This window comes from Dipodomys spectabilis, unplaced genomic scaffold (assembly GCF_019054845.1).
Source record: "Dipodomys spectabilis isolate Male_0828 unplaced genomic scaffold, ASM1905484v1 ptg000001l, whole genome shotgun sequence".
Classification (NCBI taxonomy): Eukaryota; Metazoa; Chordata; class Mammalia; order Rodentia; family Heteromyidae; genus Dipodomys; species Dipodomys spectabilis.
Window position 1 is genome coordinate 2,062,244 of NW_024870678.1, and position 20,296 is coordinate 2,082,539.

General features: G+C 47.4%; 1 protein-coding gene across 3 annotated transcripts in view; it reads right to left on the reverse strand.

Annotated features, from left to right (window-relative positions):
- The window catches only part of Scml4 (Scm polycomb group protein like 4), a 74,507-nt gene that overhangs the window by 9,880 nt on the left and 44,331 nt on the right, over window positions 1-20,296 (reverse strand). Inside the window, exons 3-6 of one of the 3 annotated variants that reach the window (XM_042673879.1) lie at window positions 17,144-17,273; window positions 13,840-14,040; window positions 12,904-13,098; window positions 3,182-3,463 (exon numbers count right to left, since the gene is read on the reverse strand). In XM_042673879.1, coding sequence (XP_042529813.1) covers window positions 3,182-3,463; window positions 12,904-13,098; window positions 13,840-14,040; window positions 17,144-17,273 — 808 coding nt within the window. Of the gene's footprint in view, window positions 1-3,181; window positions 3,464-6,565; window positions 6,783-12,903; window positions 13,099-13,839; window positions 14,041-17,143; window positions 17,286-20,296 lie in introns of those variants that run through there. The other 2 variants (XM_042673872.1, XM_042673887.1) reach the window with 2 other exon arrangements.

Below are 20,296 nucleotides of genomic sequence, written 5' to 3' on the forward strand. Positions count from 1 at the left end.
CTCCTGAGGCTTTTCCAGTTGCCCCACTTTTCACCCCTAGCAGTAATGACAGTTGGGACTAAATGTGTGCACTAATTTGCTAACATCTGTCTGGAATTCCGCTGTCTGAGCACAGGGCCCATATCTGCCTGGTTCGCCCTCCATCCTCAGACTGGAGACACACCCTTGGCCTGGTGTGTTCCATAGCATTGGCTAGCAAGGGTGACCTCATCTCCTGTGAAAACCCATCCCAGATTGGCTGGGTGTGTGGTGGATGAAGTGGGCTACTATAGCAAATCCTTCAACAGCCTCAATGAACTGAAAGCTAGTTGCTATTTATCTTCGGATATGTAATTCCAGGAATGGCCTGAATTTCACAGCCATCGGTGATGCCTCTTTGCAGAAACAGGGTGTGCAATGATTACTGAGTCTGGCTGACAGCGACCCCAAATCTTCCAGGGTGAGGTTCCCCACATCCCTGACAAAACTCTTTTGTCCCCAGGATGATGAAACCCTTCCTCTGCCTTTGCACACGAAGCCTCCCTGAAGCTGAACATCGTCCTTCTTTTTTCATTCAAGTGTCTATGACCTAGCAGAGCAAAATCTGGCCATTTGGGTTGTGATAACAATGATAGACTCATTTTCTTTCTTTGTTTCTTGGTTTTGATTCTTCAGAATCTTGGACCTACTCGTGCTTGGGAACGCTCTGTTTTGTTAAAGGCCAAATCTGGAAGCTTCATTTTTCTGACACCTCTTTACAGCTCTTGGTGATTATACCTTGGTTGAAAGGCAAGGAAGAGCTCTCAAATATTCACCGGAGATCAGCAAACACCAGGAAAACAAGTCCAGTGAATGCACACCTTCACAGCGCCCTGGCAGCCAAGCGAGGTCGATATATCAGAACCACAGGAGGTTGGGGTAAGTGCGCACATGAGCAGGAAGGAGGCTCAGAGATCTGTCATGTCATCCATCCCCATCCTCCTGTCTGCAGCCTCATGCCGTGCTCTGGCTTCTGTGGTTTTAAACTATTTTGATTAGCACCATAGGAAGAGAATCCATTTCTAGGTCTCTTCCAGGGTTTATGACTTAGGTCAAACCCTCTGAAAAATATATGGTTTCTTGATGCCAATGGATTTCACTTGGGATGTGATTTCTGAGTGGTATGGAGGAGTCCCTGGGGGAAGGGAAAACTCTGGTAGCCTTCCTGAGGGCCCACAGCAGGACCCAGGCTGGCAGGTCGGTGAGGGATGGTAAGAATACTGTCCTAACCTTAAGACACTGCCACTCCATTCAACATGGCAGAGCCCCTGGACTTCCAGAGAGCCTTAGCTGTGCATATTTTTTCCAAGCAGCCGGGTGCTGGTGGCTCACGCCTGTAATCTTAGCTACTCAGGAGGCTGAGACCTGAGGTTCAAGCCAGCCCAGGCAGGAAAGTCCACAGACTCATATCCCCAATAAACTACTCAGAAAAAGCTGGAAGTGATGCTGTAGCTCAAAGTGGTAGAGTGCAAGCGTTGAGCAAAAGAAGCACAGGGACAGTGTCCAGGCCCTGAGTTCAAGCTCCAGAACCAGCAAAAACAAACAAACAAACAACAACAACAACAACAACAACAAAAACACCCACAAAAAAACATTCAAGCAAAGAATACCGAGAACCCCACTCTGCAAATGCAGCCCTGGTTAAAGAGTAGTGAGGGAATCTGGAGATCTATCTACTCTCATCCCTTCTTTTCCATCCCCTATAAGTTCAGAGGGATCTCCAAAATTCAGCAAGCACAGCTCAAAGATTTCTTGGGTGAGTTGAAAGGCTTTGGACTCAGTTGAAGTCAAATCCTAATTCAACACTTGATGGACCTATTTATCCTCACTTATGTGTAAACTGGATGTAGTAACACCTAGTTCTTTTTTGTTTTTCTTTTCTTCCTTCCTTCCTTCCTTCCTTCCTTCCTTCCTTCCTTCCTTCCTTCCTTCCTTCCTTCCTTCCTTCCTTCCTTTCGTGTGTGTGTGTGTGTGCGCGCGCGTGCGTGTGTGTGTGAGGCACTGGCACCTAGCTAATAGCTAGTTCCTATAAAATAACAGATAATCATAAATAACAGGTGTGTCCAAGTATGTGCTCAATAAAGGTCCATTTAATGTAAGCCTCCAACAAGCCTCCTTTTGTTGGATCTGTGTAGAATTAAAAAATGAACATCTCATTTCTAGTGAGAGGTTGCTGAGGTTGCCTATGCCTACCCTGTATCTTTCCCCCAAACCTTCCTTTCTAATAGAATCCCTCAGCCCCAAGAGGTACTCCTGAAGACCAGCAACCTTGACACAACATGCAGAATACAGTTGTGTGCTGGGAGGAGAGGGGCTCCATTTCCCTGATCTCACCCAAGGTCCTGAGAGAAGTCCTGAGCTGGTGCACATCTAGAGCTTTCTTAGAGCAAGGTGGAGGGAGCAAGATGGAGTGTGGACTTCTCCTTCCGTGAATGTGTGGCAAGACTACAGCTTAGGGTCTAATTTCAAGAGAGTGAATGGCCTGGTTAGGTGAAAATGAAGTATGGGAAAACATCCCAGGCCTGGCTGGAAGGAAGCATTGGGAGAAGCTACTGGTGGTTAAGTGTAATCAGAACAACCGGCTCTTGCCCTGGAAGGCACAGCTCAAGTGATAGAGCACCTGTATGCCAAACACAAGGCCCTGAGATCATTCTCTAGTACCAAAAAGGAAGAGAAAGAGGAGACAGAGGAGGAGGAGGAGGAGCAGGAGCAAGAGGAGGAGGAGGGGGTCACACCAGTAGTATGTAGGGAGTGTGGGTAGGGGTGATGTGCGCCCATCCAAGCTCCCTGGCAGCTGAGCTCCTCTCCCTCCCTCCCTCCCTCCCTTGCCATTGGCCAGATGCCTGGGGCATTGGGCATGGCTGGGAAGACAGAGCCACAAAATGCATAGAGCCTGGGTCTCTGCACCTTGGACTCTTGAACAAACCTGTGGCATTTGAGCTGGTATCCAGTTTGGAATTTACTTATTATTTCTACAGCCTCTCTGTCCCTAACACAGCATTTTCTTTGTTCATAGCCAGGAGCTGAGAATAAGGGAAATGTCAGTGAGAATTTCTGACTCCCCAGTGGTCCCATATTCCGACGGCCACACCCCCTCCCCATGCTAGGTCCTGGGGCAAGGGCGAAGGACTGCTCCAGGGAGGCCAGGCATGCATTACATTACCACATCGGTTTCCTTCCAGAGAAGTCCCATTCCTCTTGGGGCTGGAGGCCAGGGGCCTCAGCGTGGAGGAACCCCCGGAGGACACCGGGCTGGCACGGGGACCACTGGAGGTGGAGGCTGGGCCTCCCCCGAGGTGGCCATCTCCAGAGGTCAGCCTCTTGCAGTAGATGGAGGAGGAGGTCAAGGAGCCCCTGTGGGTGAAGGTGGAGGTGGGCGGGTCCGCGCTGCAGCGGTGCATGCCCACCGGGCTCGCCAGGCACTCTTCGGTGACGACGGTCTTGGCTAAGCAAGAAGAGGGTGCAGGGAAGCAGAGATCAGGCGGCAGCCTGGGAAGACATCTGAGCCCCATTCTCAGCAAACCATTCACTGACCACACAGTCAGGCCTCTCTAGGAGGCTGGGAGAGGGGGAGGAATGACCTGATGGCTCCAGAGTAACGCTGAGGGCAGGCTGAGATGTCAGCCTCACTGACAGGACTGGGAGACAGGCCTATCTCCGCTATTGGTGACTTGGAAATAAAACACCCAAAAGAGAGACTTTTATTTATTTATTTATTTTGTCCGTGGTGGGGCTTGAACTCAAGGCCTGAGCTTTTTTGTGCTCAAGGCTAATGCTCTACCACTTGAGCCACAGCACCACTTCCAGCTTTTTCTGAGTAGTTTATTGGAGATAAGATTCTCATGGACTTTCCTGACCTGGCTGGCTTTGAACATGATCCTCAGATCTCAGCCTCCTGAGTAGCAAACATGATAGGTGTGAGCCACTAGCACCTGGCAGAACAGTTTCTTTAACAACTATTAAACTTCCAGAAGGAGACACAGAGGGCAGAGATTGGGAGATGAATCTTTATGACCCCTGGATCTGGAAAGTATTCTTCAATTTTCCACCAAGGACATGAACAATAGAAAAAGAAGGTAAACTGGACTTCATCAAAAATAAAAAATGTTTGTGCCACCAGGGACATCAGCAAGAAAGTGAATGAAAGCAGCTCACAAATCAGAAGGGAATATCTGCAAATCCTGTATCTGATAAAGGACTGCTAGCTAAAGTATAGTAAGAATTGTTACAGCTGATAGAGCAAAAGGTGTGAGATCCTACCTGAAAAATAACTAAGGCAAAAAGGGTTTGGGGTGTAAAATCTCAAGTGGTAGAGAGCCCAGCTAGCAAGTGTGAGGCCCTAGTTCAATCCTAGCTCAATTAAAAAAAATAGAAGAAGAAAGAAAAATGAATGAACAGTTAAATCAACGGGAACAGTTAAATCAATGGAGTAAACAGCTTTATTGATGTTACTGAGTAAGAGTTGTGAAGGAAGCACACTAACATTTAGAATGCACTGAGCTGGACTCAAACTTTGTCATTAGGCAGGAGCTAAGGCTCATATTGGGACTCTTATTTTATTTTATTTTGTCTGTTGTGTGGCTTAAACTCAGGGCCTGGGCACTGTACCTAAGCTTTTTTGCTCAGGGCTAGAACTCTACCATTTTGAGCCATAGCACCACTTTCAGCTTTCTTGTGGTTAACTGGAGATAAAAAGAGTCTCACAGTCTTTCCTGCCAGGGCTGGCTTTGAATGATCCTTAGATCCTACCTTCTCAGGCTTGAGCCACCAGTGCCCCGCAGGCCTCTTATTTAAAAGCTTCCTAAAGAGATTTACCCTCCTTTACAGTTAGGGTATTGCACTATAAGTCTTATCGACTGAAAGTTCTTCTTTATATCGAACTCTAACACTTCGTGCTTTAATTTAAATGATCACTGTTGGATACATACTCTTGATACTATTCAAAAACAGGAAGTCATTCGACATATGAGTAGATGAATTGAAGGAATGCAGAATTTCTAGTAGCTTAAGAATTTTATTGCACAGTGACAAATTTAGGATCTAACCCCATTATTGAAAAATTGGTTTCAAAAAAGAAATGAATTTTTATTTGGAGAGACGGTCATACTTCACAAGTGGTTCTGGGGCTGCCTGGAGAGTGAACAGCAGGTGGGGCCAGAAGACCTGAAATCACCAGAACCAGGACCCTTAGGGGATGGACTCCTGGAAACCACATGGGCTGCCAGACAAGGATGCTGTGCTCGAGGTCATGACCTTGTGGCTCCTTACAAAACCCCTTTCCACGAGCAATCAGCTGCCTGCGCCCTGGCCTCTTCAATCCACCACAGGTTTATTCACCAGCTCAGCAAAGCAGGGTGGTCGAGAGGTTTGGGGACACTTTGTAAATCATTGCGTTTCCTCTAGCAAAAGGAAAAAAAGAATATTCATTTTTTAAAAATAATCACAAGCACGTGCTTAAATGACACAGATGAATACACAAAGGCATGGGTCCCATGTTCAGGGCAAACGCTGGTATCTTAAGAACTTTGAAGAGAATCTGGCATTTCTCTTTCAGCCTTGCTCATTTGTTTACCTGGCTGCTGCCCATTGGTGAGTGCAGAGAGCATCCACAACATGCAAGCCTACTCAAACCTGCAAGGCATCCAGGGTCTCCTGGTGAGGTCCTAGAGTGGGGGCGGGAGTGGGGGAGCCCCTGGAACGCAAGGAACCTCTGAAGAGAAGTGGAAGGAGGAAAAGGGGCAGGAAGGTGAAAACCAAGACCCAGGGAGAGGAAGAGAAAGTCCCAAGAGACTGGGGTGCAAGACACACCCTTAACCAAGCCTAGCTCTCTGCATTCAGGATTCACACCAGTGGGAGCTGCGACAATTGATTTCATTTAACTGCCATTTGGTTTGTATTCCTAGCCTAAGAACACCCTGAGCCTCAGTAATAATGGCTCACACCAAACCTATTCAGACCACCATCGCCACAAAGTCCAGATGTAGATGCGGTCTCTAAACACATCTACTTCCTCCCTCCCCACCCCCCCACATGGTTCCACCTACCCCCAGGCTGGGACCCACATACACACACACACACACACACACACACACACACACACACACACACACACACACACACACACACACACACACACACACACACACGAGTTCCACCTACCCCCAGGCTGGGAGCCATGGCCTTTCTCAAAATAAACCCCTGGCCTGTCCCTTGACAGCTCAGCTCAGCCCAGCCAGCCCCAGGCTCCCAGGCTCCAGGCAGTGCCTAGAAGGCTCTAGTGTGACCGGCTTAACCGGTCACTTCAAGAGGCGGCAGTGCCTCTTGATCTGCCCCAGCCCTAAACCCACAAGCTGGAAGGTGGGTGGCTGTGAGCTGTGGAACCATGCCTGCCAAAGCTCAGGCAGGTGCCACCTCCTAGATGGAGGCTGGGAATCCTGCCAGGAAGCAGGAGGCAATTACAGAGGAGGTGATAGCCAGGAGGGAGCGGCCGCTGTCCTGGGGAGCTACACCTCTCTGCTCAGCCCAGAGGAAGTGTCGCATGTCCTACCTGGGGTCTGGTGTCCCCGCCACCAGGCAGCCTCACCCACGCTCGCTCCTCAGGCAGCTGCTGGCTCCCAGCATGTGACTGATGTGTGTGAGCCACAGAGCGGGGACCCTGCCACAGGGCCTGCAAGAGACCTCTTGGTGACAGAGACCAGATTTCCTTCTTCCTCTGTGGCCTTTCAGGGAGGCTGTGGTGGAGGCTGGCAGATTTTTCTGCTGTGGGGCTCAGCCCCGCCCCCTGTGCTTGTTGCTGATAAGCCCTGTGTGTTCCCTCAGGGCCCTTGGGGCCTGGTGGCCCAGCCTTCCCGGTTCAAAGGGCACCAGGCCACACCACCTAGGAGGCCGGCATTTCATTCTTTTCAATTAAATTTTCCATTAACTTGGTCTCTGGCCGGTATGGATTTTCTCTTCAAGCCTGTCTCTAGCTTGGATCACTCAGCTCTTAGGATCAATTTTGACTCCCCTCTGGTCCCTTTAAGTACTTTCCTATTTTTTTTTTCCCCCTCTCCCCTAATGAGATGTATGTACAGAAACCAACCATAATTTTAATGCCTGACACCTGAACTTCCTTCGTCCTCCTCTGGTTTGCTGAAGACTTTGTTCTAAGCCATCAGTGGATTTTACTCCACTGGAAACTTGGACCAAAGACAATTTTGACTAAAGTCAGCTGTTGGAAATAGAAATGCCCTTTTAGTCTCAAGAGGAGAGCAGCCTCTACAGCCATCTTCCACATGACCTGGTAGCTTTGCCAGCCTCTGCGCCTGGGCCTGCAGGATTCCCATGAGCAGGGGAAGGGGAAGGTGGGTGAGCCCCTGTCATCATGGTTCCATTTTCTCTATGACCTCTATGTCATCTTTCATAAGCTAGAGAAATTAAAAGTGTCCTCAATCAGAAAAAAAAATGCTGGGAGTCCCTGGAATAAGAGTCATCAGATAAGTTTTAGCTCCAAGGGGACATTTTAACTTGGAGGAAGGCTCACAAAACTTTCTAGAACAGCAGTCTCTATGAATGAGGCACAGGCTCACAGAACCCTCTAGAACAGCAATCTCTCATTAATGAAGTACAGGCTCCAACATCCTCAGGGGATGCCTGAAACTGTGGATGGTGCTATGTTCTACACGCACCGTATGTTCTTCCAAATACATACTATGATTAAATTAAACCTAAGGTTTAATTTCTGAATTAGGTGCAGTAAGAGATTCATGGCAGTGGTTAATAAAAATAGAACTAAGCCAGGTGTCCATGGTTCACACCTATAACACTAGCTACTCAGGAGGCTGAGATTCAAGGATCACAATACAAAGCCAACCTGGGCAAGAAAGGCTACAAGACTCTTTATCTCCAAATGACCACCAAAAAGCTAGAAGTGGAACTGTGACATAAGTGACAGAGCATTAGCCTTATGCAAAAGAGCTCAGGGATAGTGCCCAGGCCCTGGGCTCAAGCTCCAGGACTTGTCCCAAAACAACAACAGCAACAAATTAAAAACCCTTTTCTGTACTGAATTTTTGTAAATGAGAAATGAAGCGTGTAAATGACTGCGGTATTGTGATGGAGCGTAGGCTGTTTAGTAAGGGCTCCTACAACACAGTCCTGCAACCCTGACACAGTTGATCTGATGACCATGGATGGCCCCTAAGTGACTAAGGAGAGGGTTGCATACGCAGGGAAGATACATTGGGCCGAATGAGACCTAGTGGGACAGTGTGAGATTTCATCATACTACTGTGACATGCAAATGAAAACACAGAACTTCTTTATTTCTGGAATTTTCTATTTACTATTTTTAGATTATGGTTGAGCCTGCATTACTATAAGTATGGAAAGCAGAGCTGTGGATAAGGCAGGGAGCCTACTACATTGTCACTCTGGTGAAGCAAGCTGCTGGCTCTGTCATTAGGTACGGATAGCCTGTCTCCCTTAGAAATATGCCATCTTTCAGAAAGATAAGACATTCCCTGTGTCTGTCATTAAATGAGGAACAGATTTGCTTTCTAAATGCTGTGTGTATAGTTTGGCTGTGATGGAACACCATGAGGGACCCAAGGACCATCAGCTAAAGAAAACAAGAGACAAGCCTGGAGAGCAAAGGACCCTCCTCTCTCCCCCCCCCACCCCTCTGTACCCTAAAGAAGCTACTCAACAAGACCTAACCATTCGTTTCCTTGCCACTCGAACTTCAGAGCAGGAAGGAAAGCAACAACTCAAATTGGACCTTGCAGGAGAGTTCAGCTATAGCACTTGTGATTTCCAAGGAGAGCCCCTACTCTTGGCAGGGCAGACAGTGTGCTCTGGTGGGTTTTGTGATGTCAAGTTAGTTAACATCCCTGAGTTCCTTTCTGCTTGGCACTTCCCTCAGATGGATCTAGCAGAGTAAAGGAGCCATGGACCCAGAGTCCTGAGGTCTAAGACAGGATCAAAGTCCTTGTGAAGAGGGGCGCTGGTGGCTCACGCCTGTAATCCCAGCTTCTCAAGAGGCTGAGAGCTGAGGATTATAGTTCAAAGCCAGCCACTCAGGAAAGTCCTTGAGACTCATTGCTAATTAGCCACCCAAAAAAACCCAGAAGTAGAGCTGTGGCTCAAGTGGTAGAGTGCTAGCCTTGAGCAAAAAAGCTCAGGGACAGCATTCAGTTGCTGAGTTCAGGTCCCAGGACTGGCATACACATTAAAAAAAAAAAAAAAAAAGTCCTTGTGAATGGATGGGTGGAGGGCTATGCAGGGAGAATAGATAGACATATTATTCAAGCTATAGAGGGGTTACAGGGCAAACAGAGACCCTACTGCAGGTTGTTGCGAGGTCACAGTGAGGAATTTGTTGTATTCTTTCCTTCTTTTACCCTCCTTCCGCATCTGCAGGTGTGTTTCTCTTGCCGTAAACCTGTAGCACCCCTGCCCAAGCACACTGGACACTCCATGACAAAGTGCCTGAGTGCAAACACACTGAAAACCTGAAATGGATTTCCCTGTATAAGCCAGACTCTGCTGGCCCACAGTGGTGTCAGGAGCCTTGGTGGAGCCTGTTAGAAATGCAACTTCCCAGGTCTCTCCCATCTCCTCCCCGCTCCCTACAAGCCCTGATGAACCAGACCCTGATTTCTACCAGGTTGTTCCTGTGCTTTGGGAAGGAGCAACTAGAGTCTATTTATACTGTAGACTTCAACACTCAAAAATAAAACATCATTTTCCCCAGAATCATCTCGTGAATTTTGACCAATATTACCAATCCATCCATCCATCTGCATCCATTTTTTCTAATGCATTCAGAAGGTCTCTGGAGATCACAAGGCATGTTTGAATGTCAGTGAATAGACTTAGAGGGAAGGGACTGTAGTCTGGGCTCAAGCCAAAAACACTGTGTGTGTGTGTGTGTGTGTGTGTGTGTGTGTGTGTGTGTGTGTGTGTGTGTGTGTGTGTGATGAAGCCTGGTGTTCTCAGTTCACGGGAGAAAGATCCTCTGGAAGGGGGCCCTGGAAAGAGCGGGCCCTGCTCCCAGGGAAGAGCAGCCGCTTTTTGTCTCCAAGCTGGACACAGCAGCTTGGAGACATTGCTACCATTCTCCTGGGGACAGATGTCAATATCAAAATCTTCCTTTTGGTTGTGGCTGCAGCTGCATGACAATGGACAGCACATACCAAAGTGACCACCACGAATGCTTGGCAAAAAGAGGGATGGACAGCCACATGTGTGCCAGTAGATACCTCCCACCTCTAGTATCTGTACACACGGGCTTGTACAGGCTGAGAAACAGGTGGACTAGAAAATGCATGCTGAGGAGAAAGAGCTAGTCTGGTTCCTCAATGGCTTTGCCAGGACCATGGGAATCAGTCGCTATTTGTCATCTGAAATTTGGGAGATAGGTTGGATTCCCATGGATTCCCAGGGAAAAGCTAAAAGGCTAATGTTGGCTGGCAAGGCCAAGGCAGGCACATTCAGGGCTCCTTCTGCACCTGGGGCAGTGTTTCTCAGTCACAGATAGGAGCCATCAGAAGAGGGAGCCACCATAGATGACTTCATAAGCTCCCTTCTGAGGAGATGCTGGCACCCAGCAGCCTCTGCAGAGGGAAGCTGGAGTGGCCCTGGGGGCCTCTGATGAAGAAGGAAGTGGACATGAGCATCCAGAGAAGAGGTGCATTTGCCCATCCCGGTCCACAAGGTCGAGTAGCTAAAGATCCCCGAAGATCCTGCCTGAGCCAGCAGCATGGATAACTAGTGGAAGATACTTGGCAGAATCAGGGAGTGTGATGTCAAACCATAGCAAGACTGCCAAGTGAGAGACACACACACACACACACACACACACACACACACACACACACACACACACTTCCTACAGGGTTCTGAAATCAAGATGAAGGTATTCTGGCCGTGGCCATGAACTGCGAGTGAGATGGGAGAGGAAATTCAGTGGAATTCAGCTTCGGTCGTCACACTGACCTGGGCATATTCGATTCTGACTACATTTCATAATGTGAAAGGAATCAGAAAAAAAATCACAAGGTTTATCCTAAAATTTCGTCCACAGCCAGGAAAGAACTGGTTCCACAGGATGCATGGAAAGGAACACCAGCTGTGTGTCTTTATGACCCCGGCCTACCGGTGTGGTCAGCACACGAGGCAAGGGTTTGAGAATGAAAGCCCATTGCCCTGCTAGTCTCCCCGCCAGACTTAGTAGAAAGGCAATTCACTTAAGAATATGGGAGGTGGGGGCATAAATCAAGGGGTAGAGCATCTGCCTAGCAAGCTCAATGTCCTGAGTTCAAACCTCTACTACCCCAATAGACGCACATGCGTATTATGTATGTTTCAAGACCAGGTACAGTGACACATTACTTATAATCCCAGCCCTTGGGAGCTGAGAAGGATGACTGACATGGGGGAATTGTAAGTTCAAGACCAGAAGGGGGGGAGGGGGTGGGGGGAGGAGATAGTGGTAGGGGGAAGGGAGAAGCAAAGAGATATGTTTCTGGATTGACTAATGTTTGTAGGAGAAGCCAGATTGTAAAACTGTCCAAACCAGAGGGAACATTCTATCCCAGCACCTCCAACTTCTCATCCAAGGCAAGAATGGGTCCAGAAAGACAAGGAGACGTCCTAGCTTATACATAGACATGGAGAAAGGTGTAGAGGTATACAGCATTCCACCCTTATTCAGTTAGGCTCCTTCCTTATAAAGGCCTAATTTCTTCCACTTCCAAGGTCTCAGAGAGATTGGAGCAAAAGCATAAACAAGGTTCTCAATGGTATCCAAGAAAATCTATGATGAGTATATAATTGATCCTTTTCTACTGTCCTCCTGAGCTTCAGATACAACCATTCTCCCTGCTCACCCCAACAGTCTCACTCTGTAGCTCAGGTTGGCTTTATACCAGCAATCCTCTTGCCTCGGTATCCCTAGTGCTAAGATTAAAGTCAAGTACTACCATACCTATAGAGATGCAGCTTGTTGTTTAATGCTCTAAACTTCCTGTGAGCACAGACCTACCTAACCCTTGTCATCATCACTTTATTCCTCAAAAACATTCCTATGTACCTGCATTTGTCTCATCCAAGACAGATCTTTCCCACCATGCCTGCCACACAAGGTTTGATAGCTAGTTACAGAGGAGTGCAACGGCTCCATTCTGGCTCCACTGCCCATGTGTGTTTCACAGATCAACTCAGCTTTCAGAGAAAGGAAAACAGGTGAAAGTTTCTATGCATCTTGACATTCTTGGACTCTTGGTGCACCGCTGGCTGGGGGCTTCAAAGCAGGAAGGAGCACCTCTTGTTAGCATGGAGCCCTGAGGATAACAACACTGGGTCAACTTTGTCTATGTGGCCTTGTTCCTCTGTTCACCAGTCTTTTTTCATCCTGAGCTATTCCAAGGCTTCTGATACAAAAAGTAGCTCAAATCTTGGATGATGAGAGAGAAACCCCAATGTTTGACAGAGGATTATTTGATACACAACCCAATCAATATCCTCTAACAAACATTTGTCCCCTGCTTCTTCACACAGGGAGAGATGTGACATTGTCACTCACTTCATCTAGTCTTTGGCTCTGGGTTCTTGGCGATGTCTCCATTCTGTAGCTCCAGAGGGAGGAAAATCACTCATAAGATGTAATATCGCCTCTGTCTAAAGTCTTAACTAACCACCCAGGCCTCAAAGCGAGCAGTTAGCTCTCAGTAGCTCCCGTAGGGGGTGAGGATGGTCTGGATGCCCTCAAATCCCAGCTGGTTCTGTGTTCCCAGAGAGGCAGTGCCCAGCCTCCAAGGAAAACTCTCCAGCTCCTCCCACCGCCGCTGCACCTGCCAGCCTGGGATAAGATTCCTGCAGTGGGGAAAGTCACACGGGACCTACCCAAGTCTGTTCTCACATCCTCTCTGTCCTGGGCCTTCTCAGAGGCCCCAGGGCTCCCGGGGAAGGGCTGGTGGCTGAAGAGGCTGTCACATAGAAGGCTGCGGCACAGCTTGGCCAGGAAGCGAAGGATGTAGCCAATGCTGTTCACCACTGGCACGCTCCTCACATGCTCCTTTCCATCAAAGGAGGCAGACACTGGAAAGGCAGAGATGGCAACTCAGTGTGGGGAGGGTCCCCCAAAATAGTGCCATGCAGACAACCCTACTGGCTAGCTCAGAAAGGGTCAGAGGATCCAGGGCTTCTAAAGGTGGCTGTGTTCTGAACCACCCAACCAAGGCCAACTTAATTCACTTTAGTTCTCAAAGCATATGTCCAGCACAGCTTCTCCACCTCCGAGGGGTCTAGCTCACCTGTATGGCTCTCGCAAAAGGAAGGCTTACTTATTAGTCATTTATTAGACGAGACCTCAGCCTGATTCATGCCTCTGTGTGTCAACCTGGAGTACTCTTTAACCTTTCTTCCTTCTCCTTCAATCAGGGACAACTCACCTAGATCTGTGGGATCTAACATGGGAGCCATTGGAAAGGCATGTGGGAACTTTGAGTTTCTAAAGAGCAACCCTGGTTATTGTAGGTAGTGAAAATGGCTGGATTATGGATTATCATAAAGGTAGAACAATAAAATTTATTGAGGGGATTGTAAGTGGAGGATGGGAGACAGGGACAACTCAAGGGGAAGGACCCAGGTATCCAGTCTTCCTGTCCAGACCTGGAAGCAAATTCTGGAGTCCTGAGAAATGATTTCTAGGAGATGATTTCACAGATGATTTCGCAAAGTTCCTAGGAGCTCAGGCCCTGGCCACACCCAACATCCTCCCTGCTATCCTCTTCAGGCACCCCCCGATGGCCCTGCTTGTACAAGCTTCCTGGGCCTCACCTGCCACCAGCTCACCACTGAAGCCCTGCTTGATCAGGGAGAAGACCAGCTTTTGCTGGTGGGCGCAGTCGATGCACGCCTGGATGGCCTGCTGCAGGACGGCTGCCGGCCTCTCGGGTCCGAAGTGCTCTGGGAGCTGCTGCAGCTTCCTTCTCTCCAGATATGGCCCCGGGTCGGCCTGCTTGTTGATGTAGAGGCAGACTGTGAGGACAGAGAGCACAATGCCTGCATTGACCGAACATGCAGCAGGCCGCCCCCCCGCCCCTGGGGTCCCAGGCTTGGGCTCACAAAAGACGTAAAAGAATCAAACTTGGGAAACTGTCAGGGCAAGGAGCCCCAGGCAGGGAGCAGAGAGGCAGGTGGGTCTGCTAAAGTACTCAGATCAGAATTGGACACCGTGATGGTGAGCCAGGTATTTAAATGTATCTCCATGCTGGGCAAGGACACTACAAAATATTTTCTTCCTCCTCTAAAGGAACAGAAAGGCTGTCATTTCTTTGTGAACCTTCCATGAATTAAAAACTTGACATGCTGGCTGGGTATGGTGGTGCACACCTGTACTTCCAGCACTCAGGAGGTAGAGGCAGGAGGATCAAGTTTAAGTTGAACCTCAACTACATGGTAAGTTCCACCCCAGCTTAGGCTATATGGTGAGATATAGGCTATATGGTTTCCATTAAATAAAATAAATAAATTAATTAATTAATAAAGGTCTGGAAGCCTGGCTCATCTGCCTAGCAAGTACAAAGTCCTAAGTTCGAACCTCAGTATCACCAATTCTTTTTAAAATTGATGTGCTGCTAATCGCTCAAGAGACTATATTTTCAATGAGGTTCTAAGGAGAGTATTTAGAATCTCAGAGGAAATAAATGTTCAAGAAGCCATTTAGCTCAGCCCAATCAAAGGTTCTACACGTTCTAGGTAATGGATCTTTCTCCATAAAAATTTTTTGATCATATATCCCCAAATCATGTTTGTTGATAGGATTTTTCTTCTCGACTATATTAATGTATTGCATACATTTACAGGAAAGGATCAAATCTGTGTAATGTAAGTAGGAAAATAGAAAAATGTTAGACTATCTACACACTAGTTTTCCAAGTACAGTACATTTGTGTGAGTCAGGAGGAAACAGGAGGAGAAGATGCAGCTTCTGTGGTTCTGTGGTGGCCGGCGGGGGAGGCAGGTCAGATTGGGGAAAATGAGACATGGGAGATAACCAGGAATTCAGAGATGAACACTGTGTAATGAATAACTTGATTAAAAGCACACAGACACTATGTTCTTTTTTTTTTTTAAGACTTATACGCAGCCCTAATCCACAATGTTTAGTAAAAAGGAAAAAAAAATGGGAGAAGGGCAGCTCTCTCCATCTGACCTTGTCTGCTTTCCGGAATAATACTCATTGTCCCTGAGAACTGAGCAAAGATATCTTAGAGAAACTTGTCCTAGAAAGAAACAAAAAACAAAGCACTTGGGGAAAAATGAGTCTCGTTGGCACAAAACGTGTTTGAAAAGACTTAATCTCAAGGATGGACACCTGTGTTGAAAGGAGGACGTGGCATAACCCAGCCTTTGTTTAAAGGGATCCTGAGACATCAGTGACCCAAGTTGAGTGAACAGGCCAAACCTTGAAGTCTCTCAGCCCAGGTGATAAAACAGTGAGACAGCAAGAAAGACCAACTATTACCAGCTGTGAGAACAAAGGGAGACACATATCCTGGGGTGAAGCTGAGCCAGACCTCAAGCTGCTTCTTCACTAGAAATACTTCTGTGGTGAAAGCACACTTTGCCCGTGTGATCAGACGTGCCTGTCCCTGTGTCTGAGTGTGTGCTTTCTCTAGAATTCTTTTGCTTTCCTTTACTAATACACTTTCTTGACCTCTACCTCAAAGTATCCTCATGTTCTTGTGTGTGTGTGTGTGTGTGTGTGTGTGTGTGACAACATCAAGAATTCAAAGCCGAAAGCCAGGCACCGGTGGCTCGCACCTGTAATCCTAGCTTCTCAGGAGGCTGAGATCTAAGGGTCTCGGTTCAATGCCAGCCCGAGCATGAAAGTCCATAAGACTCTTATCTACAGTAAACCACTAGAAAACCTGAAGTGGCGCTGTGGCTCAAGCGGTAGAGCACTCTCCTTGAGCTGAAGAGCTGAGGGACAGTGTCCAAGTCCAGAGTTCAAGTCCCACGACAGACAAAAAAAAGAATTCAAAGAAAGCCCAGCCGACCAGTAATCCTAAGTGGTAGAACACTAGCTTTGAGCACAAGAGTTCAGGGACAGCACCCAGGCCCTGAGTTCAATCTCCATGACTGACAAAAAAAAAAAGAAAGAAAAAGAAAAAAGAATTTGCTACTCAGTGATCAGGCAGAGTCCTCCTCCCTTTTGAAGCCTCCCTTCCTGAAGGAGCCTGAGGCACTGTGCAGTTCCGTGGTAACAGAGCAGGTTTCCCCAGGAGCTGAGGGGAGAGCAGAGGTGCTGGGGCTGAGAGCCCCGGGAGCTGCTTGGCAGTTCACATGGGAGAGGAGCTGGCAGGGAAGGCAGACAGGAGTTTCTGGCAGGTGGAATGTCTGTGCTGAGGTGAAAGACAAGGATAGGGCGAGCAGAAGGGGAACTCATTCCAGATGGAGGACAAGCATGTGCTGAGACCCTCTGGCCAGCCCCTCGAACTGACAGTAGAGCAGTAGGAAGGGTCACAGGGGAATGGAGCCTGCAGAGCCCTGTCAGCCATATTAATGGGTTTGGTCTTTACTTAAGCACAACAGAGTAAAAAGTGGGGTTGAGGTGTGTGTGTGGGGAGGGGTATGTGTGTGCAATGTGTGTGTGTGTGTGTGTGTGTGTGTGTGTACTCAGCACATAGCTGACCCAGTTACATTGCTGTTACCATTAGGATAAGACTGTTGGGGAGGGAGTAGACTCTCTCTTGAAGACACAGTTTGAGATGCTCGCTACTCTGACCAGATTGGAGGGTACTAGGACAGGACTCGGAGAGAGTAGCAATCTTTGGAAATCTGAAAGGACAAACACAGAACAGAAACAGCAGGCTTATACTTGTTACCATGGAAATCTGGCCCGGAAAAACAAAAAAAAAATCTGATCACTCTTATGAACAGATTCTTGTCCTACCCCAAAGCAATCCGCTGAACCCGAAATGCTTTGCAAAACGAATTTCAAATAATCCAAACTACAAGACAGAGTAATCTCAGAGAATCCATGACATAGCTACCACATCAAATCCTTCCATTGGCAGCTCTTCAGCTCACAAAGTAGCTGTCAGAGAACAGGCCATCTATTTACCTGCTCACCTACCTGTGAGAGTCTGCGCTGCCACCAAGCTGGGTATGGTGGCTGCATCCTGGGGGATGGAGCTGAGGTCCGGCTCTGGGGTGCTCCGCGGAGGTGAGAGGGCTAATGGAGTCATGAGAACCGGAGGCTTGAGCTGTAAGAGAGCCTGGGTGGTCAGCAAAAGTCACACCTGTCTCACACTCTTTCCTTGTACACCAGTTGAACCATGTTTCCACATCTTTCTAATGTTGCAGCTTTGACAGGCTGCCAATTCCAGATCATGCTCAAGAATCCCATTGGGGGTCACATTCAGAGGTCAGCTCTGAACCACCTCCTTACAGCAAAGCCACCCAGGAAATGACAGTGGTGGGCACTGGTGGGGGAATGTGCAAAGGTATCAAGAGTGGAAACTAATCCTCCCTCTGAATGCAAAATGCTTTCTCCCCACACGCCTGTACTCCCTAGAACCCCATGCATGAGGCTTTCTCCATGGACCCCCATCACTCAGAGACTGACCCTGACCCCTCCTCAATCTGCAGAGACCACTGAATCCTGCTGGACCCTGGCACAGGACACAAGCAGCAGGGTGTCTATTTCCTGCAGCATGGCCCCCGCTGGCCTGGATGTGGACGGGAATGAGCAGCAGGCGCTCGCTGTGGGGAGTCTCATCTGCCACCACAATCAAGGAGTTGAAATTTGCTCTTGCAGCCTTGAGATGGAGATGCCTCAAGGATGCGATCAGTATTAACAAATCACTCTGCACCACGCTTGGTACAGAGACCAGCTTAGCTCTCTGCCCCATGGTAAGGAATAAACATGTCACCACTGTTACAGCTGAACCCATTCCAGATAAGAGAGGGGTTAGTCTGTGAGACCTACGCACTGGTTCTAACACACAATTACGGGTGAGCACTGCTCAACATCAGCACTTGTCAGATTTTGTGAGCAGACTCCTGGGGGTTTCGTTAAAACGCAAATTCCAGGAATTTCATGTGGGACCAGGAATTCTGCACTTCCCATTAGCTCCTGGGAGGGACCAAGACTGCGGTCCATGGACCATGTCTAAGCAGCAAGTTTGTGTGTCCCATTGTTAACATATATACCATCCCCATCCATCTTCGAATTTTCTTCCTGGGTTTTGAGAATAGAATAAAGATAAGAGTATGATAAAACAGTATTATAACAATTCTGTATTATACTGTCTCCTCACTGCAAGTTATCCAATCATTTTATATTCATTTGTTTATGGATTCAGAAAACATGTATTATGAGCCTGTTTCATGACAACCACTCTTGAAGCTGCTGGGAATACAACAGGGAAAAAGAGTCAACAAAACAAATTTATCTTTGTCCTGATAGAATTGAAATTCTATTAGGGGGAGATAGACAGCAAATAAAATGAACTGGTGTAAGTGTGCTGAGTAAGTGCTAACGATGTAATGAAGAGGGAAGGGGCCAGAGAACCTTAACAGCGATATATTAAGAGAGGTGTCTTGAGCTCTCCTCATACAAAGGTGTGGTGCAAAAAATCAACAATCTTTCAGATTGCTGTCTTGAGAAGAGGCTGGAAAAGATGAAGTGGGAGGACCACTAATGTAGGATGCATGAGAGATGGTGTAGGTTGGATCAGGGTAATGTTACAGGAGGTGATGGGTGGTACATGGATTCTGGAGGGAATGTGAAGGTGGAATTGATGGGATCGACCAACACATTGGATATGGGGTTATGGGAGAAACTAGCTACAATTGGCCCAAACAGGGATAGCTTTTTAGGGTAGGGGCAGCAAAGTGGAGGGGGATGGAGAAGATCATGGGATAGTTTGGGTCAATATGTTAAATAGATAGTTGAGTGTGAAGATCTAGAGACAGTCCAAATGGAGGACAGTATGTGGGAATCATCAATACAGAGATGATATTTAAGATGTCAGAGAGGGGTGATGCCCACATTAAGCCCTGCAAGACTCCAAAACATGAGAAGCTGGAGCAATGAGGAGGAGGAGCCAAAGAGCCAGGAGACAGTGTCCAGTGGGAGGAAAGGAAAGAAAAGAGCCAAATGCATTGTGAGAGCCAAATGCAGAAAGTGTTTCAGGAGGAGACTGCGGTTAACCACAGCCAAGGTTCTGATCCCAGAAGACCTGAGTGGTTGTCAGATTTAGCAAGTTGTCTGACTGTGGAGCATGGCTCAAGAGGTAGAGCACTTGCCAGAATACATGAGGCTCAGTTCTCAGTTCAGTCCCCAGTATCAGAAGCAATGATGATGACGATGATGATGATTATGATGAAGAAGAATTAGCAACTTAACAAGAAAGGTTGTGACACTGAAATAAAAAGAAAACAGAACCTTCATGAGACTGACATTCTAACGGTGGAGGGGGTGAAAATAGATAAGATAGTGACATGATGCATAGTATGTTAGGAGATAAGAGTTGACAGTGGAAATAGAGAAGGAAGAGAACTGAGGAGTGCAATTGAGGAGTTGTACTTTGGCTTGAAATCTTAAAATGGGTCATTCCTGATTGGAATAAATTTAGGAAATAATGGAAGGAGAGGCCTTGGGATCAAGACAAATGATGGCTAAATGCAATATGGCATCTTGAAAAGAATCTTGGAACAGAATAGAGAATATCTGAAGCAAACTATAAAATAATGGACTTAATATAATCTAATGCTTTATCATTGGTTCACTTGGAGGTATAAGATGCGAACTGGGGAAACAAGAGTTGGAGAGTATAGAGTACTAGCTCTATCTCTGCAACTCTTCTGTAAATCTCCAACTAGCCTAAAGTAGAGTTCATATGTAAAATACTAAGAGTGAGAACTTTCAGAATGAACTGAGCAAGTACAGAGAGGCATTTTCTTGGCAGCCCCAGACTGAAAGACTTGACATCCGGAAGGCCTTGTTGTGACGTACAAGAGCTTCCAAGACCAACAGCCCTAGACAAATGGATACAGTGAGAACTCTCACCTGAAATTCAAAAGCTCACCCAGGATCTGGCTAGGATGACTCTTTGCTTTCTGAGAGAGTCAGGATGGGATAATGGAAGAAGATCCCAGCTGGAATGGTCAACAAAGGCGCTGGGAATCTAGGATCAGCTCACCTTTCTTTTCCATTTGTAGAACTAGTATGTGCCCTAAGAAACTAATTCTTTTTTGTCTTCTTCAAGAACTATTATTCAGT